At 41.1% G+C, this 12,089-nt stretch overlaps 1 protein-coding gene across 1 annotated transcript; it reads left to right on the top strand.

Moving 5' to 3' along the window:
* Nucleotides 1-157: 157 nt before the first annotated feature.
* Nucleotides 158-7,047, top strand: trmt1l (tRNA methyltransferase 1-like). The gene is made up of 16 exons (XM_071913443.2): nt 158-258; nt 916-1,020; nt 1,267-1,329; nt 1,454-1,567; nt 1,845-1,909; nt 2,269-2,425; nt 2,799-2,919; nt 3,077-3,156; nt 3,440-3,692; nt 3,925-4,137; nt 4,272-4,462; nt 4,878-4,956; nt 5,223-5,386; nt 5,537-5,602; nt 5,861-5,987; nt 6,442-7,047. Exons 1-16 carry the CDS (start codon nt 198-200, stop codon nt 6,629-6,631), a joined length of 2,049 nt encoding a protein of 682 aa, XP_071769544.1. The 5' UTR covers nt 158-197; the 3' UTR covers nt 6,632-7,047.
* The last annotated feature ends 5,042 nt before the right edge of the window (nt 7,048-12,089 follow it).

Here is a 12,089-nt window from a genome sequence, read left to right as displayed (position 1 = left end):
GTAATATTCTTAGAGTAATTTATTAGTACGACGATTTTTTTCTCCGTTGTTTCACGTTTTTCTCGGTTTCTCTGTTTTGTTTAACTGTTGGATTTATCAAACATCTGTATAATTCAATACAAAGTTACGTTTGAAAATTGCGCATTTTACGTACGATGAGGACAAAAACCGTGCCTGCGTATTTTCTGTAGTTAGTAATGGCGGAGCTCAAGGAAGGAGACGCTGTTCAGCTACACCAGGAGGACGTCGATATAAAACGTAAGAAAACTGCGACAGTTTGTTATTTGTACGGAAATTATGAGACTGTAAACTCCAGGATGTTTTTTAGTTTACGCAGCATCCACATTGTGTGGTAAATTCGCAGTGAATTTGAGTTTGTAACTGCTGAAGTAAATGTGGGCCTCACCACGGAGCTCCGCCATAGGACCTAATAGTCAAACATTACGTTGACAAGAGGAAATGAGCCACTGTTAAAACGCTGGCATTACCAATTGCTTACATCCGTATACATCACTTTGCATGGGGTTGCCCAGAAGGTCAAATTCGCATTGTGCTTGTTCAATTTTTGGATGACAAGGTCTCATCACGGAGCTCCGCTACAGGACCGCAGAGGCGCACAATTTAGACAGTTTGCCCTATCATGGTTATCCCACCGAGCCTTTGGCCAGTAGGCCAGCTCAAAGACAAGCCAGAAATATGCTACATGAATCTCCTGAAGAAAATCTATCTGCAGTCCTACAGGGATGTTTTTTTTTTCTTTTCTATTTTGTGTTATTGAAATGATTTTGAACAATACAACCCCAAAAAACAATGTGGAAACTGTAGGTGGTATAACCAGTTGATATATTAAGCTAAAATGATAATCAAATTAGCTCTGTGACCTCTGTCCTTTTTTTTTTTTTTTTTTAATAAAAGGTGGTGGTGGAGACGCACCTACAACTGGTGACCATGATGCAGTACAGGCAGTAAAGAATGAAGCTGCTGGAGACAGTGATGCCAAACCATCCACTACAACTATTGGTAATTTAGTAAAAGCTCCCTCTGTGTATTGATCAATTGAGATCAGGGATAGTTTTAAAGATCCTGCTCAATATCTGGCTTTGATTGTCAGCTGCGTACCATCAGTTTATGGCTTGTGAGGACAATTTTGCTCTAGCCTGGATGGAAAATTACTTGACAGGATAGTGGGCTAATGAAACTTCCATTGTTTTCATGACAATGTTTTTTTTATTTTAAACTGATAACATTTTTGTTTGCTGCTAACAGAGAGACACATTTCCATTCAGAACAAACTGGAGGGCCTTGAGACGCTGGTTGACCTCAATGGTGGTGAGTCGATTGATCCTGAGAGACCTAATGAAATGCATATTTACAGTTCAGATGCCAGATTGTTTTTTAAAAAAATGTAGCAACATTGTCTCTGTGCATGTGTTTCTGTCTCTCCATCCACCAGCTGGGCGGAAGTCATGTCCTCTGTGTCCTGAGGAGAAGTTTAAAGCCTGCTACAGCCACAAGCTTCGACGGCACCTCCAGAACCTCCACTGGAAAGTCTATGTGGAGTTTGAGGGTAGGAGTGTGTAGCAGAGGAAGCTGTGTTCATTTGTTAATGATTTATTTTGAGATTTTCAAGATAACAACTGGACATTAATGCAATAAAAAAGGATGGGAAACCACTGAGACATAAAATCATAATAATAGTAGATGACAGCAGCGAACAGTAAACTGAAACTGAAAAACTATGTTAAAAATAAGTTAAAGATTAAAGATCATATCAAATCTAAATTAATGTAATGTAATTTTCATATCTGTGCTCTTGTCGACCTTTGACCTGTAACCTTCAACAGGTCAGAGGATGTGCATCTGCCACCTGCCCTGCAGACATCTGAAGCCCAGCCTCAGTGGAGACCAGGTAAGAAATTAAACGCACACCGGTCTCCGGCTCAAGTTACGTTTACTTTGGAACAATAGCATGGTTTCCACTGCAGAGTCGAGCAGGACTACCTGAGGCTTGCTAATTATTTATGTCTCTCATTTTCTTTGTGTTTTCTCCTCTTGCCTCTTGTTGATGTTTTTTCAGCTTGCTGCTGAGTTGTACAGGATATCAAATAAACACTTTCAGTCTTGTGAGATACACAGTTTGAATTACGTTTAGCATGCCCCCTCGGTCCTGCCACAGTAAAGTAGCTATAGCATTTTTGTGTAGTTTTTTTATGTGCTCTTAGACATCTAAATTCCCTCATCACTGTGTTTTGTATTAATCTCTTCCAGGCATTAGGGAGACAGGTGGCTCACTACCACTGTGTAGTTTGTTCTGTCACTATCGCCCGCAAGACGGACATGATCAGCCACCTGAAACGCCATGTCAACAAGGGAGAGACAGAGGCCAGCTACTCGGGGAGCTCAGATGTGACTTTTGAGGAGCCAGGTAAACACTGAAAACCACAGAGTAAACTGATGTTCATGTGTGAGGAAAACTATGTTCTGTGATTGGCTCCATGAGTCCGGATCATGCTGTGCTGTTATGCTTTGTCAACCTTCACTGTGCACTATGTGAAAAACGAATAAAATGCTGAAGGAATGTAGACTGGCCACTCAACACATCAGAGTAACACAGAACTGTGCTCTTATAGAGTTGCAACCCTTTTTTTATGACGTGCCCCATTATTTCAGTTCTAAGAGCTTTACGCTTTAAGTTTTTCACACTGCACATTCCATACAACAGCAACAAAATATAAATGGCAAAAAGTAATGATACAAGTGTCTACCTGTGTCCTTTAATCTGTATACTTGGTGGGCAGCTCCCTCTGGCCAGGCTTATGAAATCATGAAGGAGCTTGGAACCAACGTGCAGCTCCTGCCGAACCACACCACCCCACAGAAGAGTGACACTTACTTCAACCGCAAGATGAAGACCAACAGGTTAGTAGTCAAATTTCTGTTGAACCAAGTTTGCTCAAAAAATATTGCTATTCAGACATAAAGATTTTTGTCCATGCCACATTACAAATGCATTTTGACAATGATTAGGAATGTCAATTTTAGTAGACGCACATAAACGTGTGTATGTATGTTTCAGGCAGCTGGTGTTCTGTTCACTGGCTGTTCTGGCAGAGGAGAGAAACCCCTTGGAGTGTCTGGATGCTTTTGGGGCCACAGGTGAGAAATGAACAATTTACCTGTTCTCCTTTTCATCCAAGCCATTGAGCTTCATATTTTACGGGATAATTGTACAGCTATTGTTTTCAAATGCATGGCAAAAAGTTTCACCAGATATAACCATCTAAGTTGCCTGAAATTCATCCTAAATTTACATTTTGATGACAGTATTTGATGAGATTAGTCTGGGTGCGTAACAAGTGTTCACAGGCTAATCCCTGACCTACATACTTGCACAACAAACTCCAACTTGTGTCTACCTTCTCTGCCTCTTTGGTCACAGGGATCATGGGCCTCCAGTGGGCTAAGCACCTTCGTAATGCAGTCAAGGTGACCATAACGGACATCAGCGAGACATGCGTCAAAATGATAAAAGAGAACTGCCAGCTCAACCACATCCGGGTGGACGGGGGCTCGCGAGGCTCTCGGGTCCCCGACGGGGCGAGCAGTGAAGTAGAGGGAGTGCCCATCGCTACAGTGGAGGTCGCCAAGATGGATGCCAATGTCATCATGCATCTGCGGCCCTTTGACTACATGTAAGTACGACTGTAGGATCACAGCACTATACAGAAAATGGCAATAGGTCCTATATTTTTAAAACGATGTTGCTCTAAAATGACATTTCTTTTTGTCATCCAAGCTATTTTTCTATTAACAAATAGCGTGGATGCACAAGGGTTTTTAAATTATGCGGCATAAAAAAAATAGATTTTCTAAATATTTGCTGTGATTAATTTAATACATCACTTTATTTCTTGAATCCCTCAGTCACTTGGACCCATTCGGCACGTCAGTAAACTACCTGGACGCAGCTTTCCGCAACGTACGGAACCTGGGCATCATCTCAGTAACGTCCACAGACACCGGCTCGCTGTACGCCAAGTCACCAAACGTCACCCTGCGCCACTACAGCTGTCACATAGTACGCACAGAGTACTACAAAGAGCTGGCCGCACGCATGGTAGTGGCCACTGTAGCCAGGTAGACATGTTATTTTGTGTGTGTGTGTCTGTCTGCCTTAATGTGATACACAACGCTAGGTTTCCCAACAGAATTGACAGTATTCAATCCGCAGGCTAGGCACTAATGTCTCTGTATGTGCCTGTACTTTCCAGAGCAGCAGCACGCTGTAATAAAGGCATCGAGGTGCTACTGGCGGTGGCGTTGGAACATTTTGTCCTGGTGGTAGTGAGGGTCCTCAGGGGGCCCACCCAGGCTGACGAGTCAGTTAAGAGGTTACGACAGCTCATCCACTGCCAGTGGTGCGAGGAGAGAGTCTTCCTCAAACAAGGCAGCATGGTGGATGGTGAGTAAGCCAAAAGTGGTGCCTATTGTAGAAGTCTCACTTCCCTGCAGCATTTTCCAAATGGTTCTATTGCTCAGGGTTTTTTTGTTGTTGTTGTTGTTTGTTTTTGTTTTTTTTGTTTTTGTGCACCACTTTTGTGATGAGGCAACTCATTATTTTCTCAAGACGTCCAAGCTAACACACACTAAGTGGCATTTTTTCCACGACTATACTAAAGCAGCAATCACCATGATCTAGCACTGAGAATGATGGGAAATTAAGCAGAGTTGACCTAAAGTGTTGTACATGTTCTATATTGTTGTCGATTTCAACACCTCTTCTCCAGAAAACATGCACAGAAAGTTAGTAGTAAAATACTGTGACTGGTAAATAAGTAGTATTCTAATCTGTTGACCATGGTCTCTCCTCTCTCCAGACAACCTGTATAAGCAGCTGCCCTGTAACTGTCACGGGAGCATGCCTGGCAAGACAGCGGTGGAGCTGGGACCATTATGGTAGAGTAAACCTCTCACTATCACTCCAAAACTCAACAGCATCAATATTATTATCAACCACATTAAAAGCCCTCTCAGCAGTATTAAAGCCCTCTAAATAACTACAATGGGTGTTTATGCATGTAGCACTGCTTGTTTGCTCCAGTACCCTGCTCAGCATTTATGTAATGCTAAATACCCTCAGCTCCATTATCAGTGCATCTCATACTTTTATGTAATGGGTTGCATTTAAACCCACTTATTTAATATTGTGTGTGTGCCCCCAGGTCAGGCCCCCTATTTAATACTGGTTTCCTGAGAAGGATGCTGTTTGCAGCAGTGCAGCACAGTATGGATGACATCCAGCCGCTGGTCAAAACTCTCATCTGTGAGTCCGACTGTACCACCCTCAAGTCTTTTGTCCACGGGCCCACTGCTCTCACCAACCAAGGTAAAGCCCTATGTTCTCAGTGTGGTCCATGTGTGTGTCTGACATTTTTTGGTATGAGAAAAAACATTGTGCTTATCTAAAATACTCGCACACAAAAAAATCCCCAAACATATCCAAATGAGTGATTTTTTGACTTGCTTTCCCTTCCAGTGGAATGCGGTGTGGTCATCAAGACCTTACAGAGAGGTGAGGAGTCAGGCACTGCTGACCAGTCTGGTGAGTCATTTGCACAACTTTGGAAACCTCCATAATCAACACAGTATCTTACCTTCAACAGTTAGACTTTTGTCCTCTAGATGGCAGGTTAGCCCTAAAGCTGAACTACAGTATGTGTTTCCCTCAATAGAGAATTTCCAATGAAGATGCTTTGTAGGGAAAACCTGGATTTAAATTGCATTTTAATAAAAAAAATATTGACTTATAGCCCTCTCAGTTTAATTTTCAGTTAAAATATACTTTTTGATTTTGTGGCAGGAAAGAGGAAGACAGGAGAGGAGTCGGGAAATGTTGTGAAGAAGCTGAAGTCTGATGCATCTCTGGAACACCCAGCCTTCTACTACAGCATCCACCGCCACAGCATCAGAGGCATGAACATGCCCAAGTGAGTGACCGCTGAACGCCTTTACTGTGACTCTTGAGTCTATTGGTTGAGTCTTTAAGAACCTAAGCTGTATAAACTCTGGGCTGGGACCCAAAATGTGTCATTGGCCCATTGCTGGTAGGTCCGCAGACATGTTTTAATGAGCCTATGTCTCAAGATAAGGCTAAATATCTTTTTGAGTCTAAGACTTTTGCATTTTATTACTTGAATTGTCAAAAAAAAAATATAAACAAAAAAGAGTTAAAGACTTGAATTGTATTTGATTGTGTCTAAAAAAAAATGGCCATGGGCTTCCAGACTCTCTTCTGTAAACCCAGTGATTATTAATGTGATTTTTTTCTATTTAGGTTTAGCTATCGTATGTTCAAATCTAGACCTACAGAACACTCTCAATCTTCAAATCAGTGTTGGAAGTCATTTTTATATTCACTCAATCCCCTCTTTCTCCCTGCAGGTTGAACAAGTTTCTCCAGTACCTGACAGAGGCTGGGTTCAGGGTGAGTCGGACTCACTTTGACCCCACGGGGGTTCGGACCGATGCCACACTGGAGCAGTTCAAGTCTGTCCTCACCAAGTACAGCGTTCCCACCTATACCAACGCCACCGCAACTCAGACAAGCCTGAGCACTGAGGAAACGGTGTGAGAAACAAAATCGAAGCATTTTGAGGGTTGAGGTCAATTCACTCGGAATCGTCTCTATTCAGAAATTACATTCTCTTCAGTCAGTTTGGAAACAGAATTAATCCACTGTCAGCAACCAGCAACTTGTTTCATTTTACATTTTGAATTGACTCCAACCCTGCTGTTTATTGGAACCCAAATGAAGTTCTGACTGCACTGATATTTTCAATACCCACCAGTTGTTTTCTATTTGGATGTACTTTTACTGAAGTAGAAAGTCCTTAATGAAACCAAAACCAATGAGGATTTTTATTTAAATGGAAACTAAACTGATCCTGCAGCACAAATGAGCCCATTTTTCCAATGCTAGTCTATTTATTCTTTTTATTTCAGTTTCTTTTGGATTCTTCTTCTCTGGCTTGTTTGTTGTTACTCTGGTCTAATAGTAATAAAAGCTTGCTGCGAAGCCTGAATCTTGCTGATTTCTCAAGAATGTGATTCCTGCATTCCTCATGCAGCCTCAGAATTCCACTGTATTTGCCTGAGACAGAACATGTATGGACGTGTTTTTAGAGGTTTTCAAGCAGCACTGGAAATTCAAGAGTTCTGAATTTCCAGTTATGCCTGACTTCTGTATCACAGCCTGTTACAGGGAAGTAGGGGCCGAGTTTGCCTTTCATGCAAATGAGTGCAAGCTATAGTTGAGATTTGTCTACCCAACCATGTTACAGGTCTTAAAGGGAAAAAATGATAATTTATTAGCATACTAAAATTACAGCTAAAATTCACAACTATTAATGCTGCATTTATTTACCAATTCACAAGTCATGTAAATGCCTCATTATCACAGCAACAACATTATTTGTTTTGTTCCAAATCTGCTGTATTGCAACAACCCTACAAATTCATTTTTCCAGATTTCATCTTTGCAAATTTGTCAGTGACTGTGATGATAAAGGTTATAAGAGTGTATTAGTGAAGGAAAATAGTTGATGGTCAACAATATGTTTATTTACCTTTATACGTCATTTTTTTACCAATTTAACTCCATTCCAAGGAATTCTCTACATTGTTGGCCAATGGGTGCCAGGCACCCACAGAACAGCATCAGTTAGCTTAGCTGGCTAGCTACTCTGTTAAAGGATTATTAAAGGTTAAAGGTTTTCAACCTGGGCCTGTTTTCGCTTGCGTCTGCATGTCTGTGCGTCTTTTAGCAGGATATCTCAAAAAGTTGGGCACGGATTTGCACAAAACTTGGTATGGAGGTTGGTTATGGGCCAAGGAAGAACTGATTACATTTTCATGTTGATTGGCCAAAAGGGGGGTGGTGGTGGGCGTGGCATATCACCAAAAGGTGCATAACTGCCTTGCGGGGTGTTGTTGGCTCTACTGAGCACATTTTCTAGTTTTCCTAGTTTTTGCCATTATGACGATTGATTGTTGTTATCACTTACATCACTGTAGAGATTTACGTACCTCTAGTTCGCAGGGAGTGTTGCTCTCCAATAAACACCCAGAGGGCCAACACAATCTCCAACAGTCAAACCCCAAAAAACAAATAAAATGTAAACACAATAGCAATGGGATCTGCCTACATCCAATTTTCCAGTTATCCATGGCCTGAAACTTGTATTGCAAAATTAGATATGTTGGTTTAACTAGCGTGATGTGTTCATGTCATATCGGATTTTCCGTAAATACAAAATGCCGTCTGGGAAAAAAACGTTCACGTGGTAATTACAAGTAGGATATGTGGGAAGTTTTAGCGGGCTCCGATGTCTCCCACCTGGCATCGTGAATTGCAGAAGTGTCAACACAAGCAGCAAACATAGCAGGAATCCACCGATGTCAGCAATCCAATTGGTATTAAACTAAGTTCTGGTGTGTCCTGGTGACTCAGTGGTCTAAGGCCCACACCATGCAACTGCAACATCCTGGGTTTGAATCCAGCCCAAGACCTTTGTTGCATGTCATCCCCCTCTCTCTCTCAGTCTTTGCTGTCTCTCTCTATTTTGGACTATGTAATAAAGGCAAAAATGCCAAAAAAGAATATCAAAATATCAAAAATCAAAGTTATATTCACACTAATATAATCAACTGTACTAAAGAAAAGCGAGAAATATCTGCTGTAGTTTGAAGTTTGCTAAAAAAGAATCAAATTGACTATTATAACTGAAATGTAATGATAATTGTTCAATCAAAGCTATTTAAATGTGTAGCTGCAGTGTGAGTGTCACTGTGTTGAAAGGACTATTTTAATCGCTTTTTGGGTTCAACTGTTTCAGTTCAATTTCATTGCCTGTATGTAGGCTGCTCACCAACAAAATAAACCAATCCTAAATCTCTCATGTAGTGTGATTATCAAATGATTATCCATCTCTGGCTGATTGATGAAAACTTGACATGGCAAATAGTAAATGTAGCCACGATTACATCTGACACAATGTTATTAAAGCCCAAAACAACTTGTTATGAGAAAACTGTCTTTGTAACAGGACCTTTCTGGTATTGGTGGTGATGAAAGCCCGTCTTGCTGTGGTTGTGAGGGAGCTGCTCCACTTCAGTTATACAGGAACAAGATCCACAACTACAACGTGCGTGTCAGTCGATCTGCAGAGGAGGCAGAAATGATCAACGGTCAGAATGTCAATCCCACCTATAGCAATGATACAGCCTGCACCCAGTTTATTGGAGTTGAAGAGTATTGGAGAGGAAGACCAGTGAAAAGACAAGGAAGGCTCCATTTCTGGCCATTGTGACTGATGGTGACATGGAAGTCACCACCAAGGAATGCAAAATAATATATGCCCGGATTCTGGACAGGGGCAGGCCATCGAATATATTGATTGGCCATGTTGAGGTCAAACATGCCAATGCTCTGGGTATGGCACACTCTACATAACTCTACTGATATCTAGATTGATTCATGCAAATTATTTACATATTGCTCATTTTAATCAGAGGGCAACACTATCCCAACTGAATCACACTACTTCAATATTAAGAAAAAGGGAGGACAAAAGAGGACAAAAAGCTGGGCTTGTTAGGCATGGAGATACAATAATAGCCTACTTTGTTATACTTATTTTAATAATCTATGATGCCACAAAAGAGGCCTTTGATGGTTTGGGGACAGACAGAGTGGATACAGAAGATAGTAGCCATGGGGCAGGTCTGCTGTCTTAGGCAAAAGGGTGTTGTCATAACCCTCCTTCACGCTGAGGCAGGGAACTTCATTCTGTCTTTCCATTGTGTGCCACATAGGTAAATTATTAGAAAATCAATTTTAAGAATAATCCAGAATATATTTGTATTAATTGATTTTTCTCTTTACAGGCTGGAGTAGGCAATGCTGTCAATTCAGTAGTCTCCTAGGAAAGTGAACTGAATGCACAGTTTTACCTATTTTATTCCTATGCTGACCTAAACTAAGCAGGTAATTGATTATGTTATGCCCTTTATGTCTACTAAATGGACAGTTTGCACCCTCTAGTGGCTGAGCATAGAAAATGATAGTATGTAGACTAGATGGGAAAGATGTGAGAATACACTTCAACTTGATTCTGTGTAGACTAAAAACCCTATTTTTATCCTCCATTTTCATCCCCAGAGATGGTTGTGACCCCAAACTAGCCAGAGAGGAGCATCAGTCCTTGAAGATACTGATCTTCTCCAGCTTCATGGACAAAAGCTACCTGGGCCTTTGGGAGACAATGCTCAACAAGGAGCCAAACTGGTCTGAATCCAAGGTAGTGCTCTTTGATGTTTTCTTGTAAATTGAAAGACCTTAAAAGCTGCTCTGTAGAACATCCTACAGGTGGTGCACATCATGCTTGTCCTCCCAGTGTCCTCTGCTGTGTGCTCAGAAGAGGATCCAGTCTGACGTCAGAGGGTCCTCCAGCTTAGGACTCAGATGCAAAGGAAAGTGGTTCAGTCAGGGTGAGAGAGTTAGAAGGCCAACCTACAAGAGTTGGCTTTCAGAGGGGCCTGGCCATACCATTTTGATTTTTTATGATTTAGAATGATTCTAGAAGTGCTAGCCAGCATTGGTTATTAACATGACATTGCAATTATTTTTGGACAGTAATGTATTTTACACCACTCATCTTGCAGATCTGTGTGCAGTTCTCTACACCTGCTGGAAGATTTATTGTATATCTGTATGTCCACCATGTAGGCTATGGCTTTTAATAAAGGAGGTTTACTTTTTCATCGAATATAATGAGGCATTCTACAATTCAAGATGGCAACGGTGGTCGTGTGCCATTAGAATGTTTATTTAGAATATTGACATAGAATGCCAATTAAGAGTGTTTACTTAATAAAACAATGTTATTTCTATTCAGGTGCTCTGTCAAAGTAATTAGACAGTGACACGAGTTTCTGTATTCACAGTATGATCTTATTCTATATCATTTTTATTTCTGTTAGTAGGTAATATGGTAATAGTTCATTGTATGATGCCTGCTGATTACTCATACTACTATGCTAATGTTTCATTCCAATAGACTATTGTGATATACTCATGCTAATGCAGCCTATTGTTCCTCTAAGTTCCTCTATTAGTTTTATGACATTATTTAGGCCTAACAGATTTCATTTTTCTCCTCCTTTTTTCACGTATTTTCCTCATGACTAAATGGCTAAGCTGTTCCCAGTCTTGCAGCTATATTTTCATTTTACATTTTGAATTGACTCCCACCCTGCTGTTTATTGGAACCCAAATGAAGTTCTGACTGCACTGATATTTTCAATACCCACCAGTTGTTTTCTATTTGGATTTGCTTTTAAAGTAGAAAGTCCTTGATCAAACCAAAACCAATGAGGATTTTAATTTAAATGCAAGCTAAACTGATCCTGCAGCACAGATGAGCCCATTTTTTCCACTGCTAGTCTAATTCATTCTTTTTATTTCCTTTGGCAAATTCTTATATGTTGGATTCTGTTTTCTCTGTTGGCTTGTTTATTGTTTTTTGTTACGCTTGTCTAACAAAATAGTAATAAAAGCTTGCTGAATGTGATTCCTGCATTCCTCATGTAGCCTCAGAATTCCACTGTTTATGCCTGAGACAGAACATGTATGGACGTGTTGTTAAGCCTCCCATGTTTCAAGCAGACTGAGTTCTGAATTTCCAGTTATCCCTGAGCCTGACTTCAGTATCACAGCCTGTTACAGGTTTCTCACTGTTACAGGGAAGGGGGAAGGTACAAAATGACCCTCTCTGTAGGTGTGTGTGTGTGTGTGTGTGTGGGGGGGGGGGGGTGGGGGGGGGGGGGGTGGGGGGGTGGGTGGGGGTGGTGGTGGTGGGGAGACAGGGCTACTTGTGATGTGCAGTGTGATGTATAGGAAAAGACATAAAACAGCCTGTCATGGAGAACATATACCTCAGAGCCTCAGAGGGACAGAGGACTGATAAAAAGCTGTCTCCGGCACATAAAATGGGTATAGAGACGCAGGATTGTTTGTGTATGACTCAAAC

Source organism: Centroberyx gerrardi, chromosome 9 (genome assembly GCF_048128805.1).
Source record: "Centroberyx gerrardi isolate f3 chromosome 9, fCenGer3.hap1.cur.20231027, whole genome shotgun sequence".
NCBI lineage: Eukaryota > Metazoa > Chordata > Actinopteri > Beryciformes > Berycidae > Centroberyx > Centroberyx gerrardi.
The sequence above is the reverse complement of the archived record's forward strand: the minus strand, read 5'-3'. Positions and strand labels throughout refer to the sequence as shown.

Excerpts from the sequence above, each read along its gene's own strand:
- trmt1l (XM_071913443.2), top strand. The coding sequence starts at position 198 with ATGGCGGAGCTCAAGGAAGGAGACGCTGTTCAGCTACACCAGGAGGAC. Across the intron at positions 5,387-5,536 it reads CACTGCTCTCACCAACCAAG|TGGAATGCGGTGTGGTCATC; the intron begins GTAAAGCCCTAT and ends TTTCCCTTCCAG. Across the intron at positions 5,988-6,441 it reads AGAGGCATGAACATGCCCAA|GTTGAACAAGTTTCTCCAGT; the intron begins GTGAGTGACCGC and ends TTCTCCCTGCAG.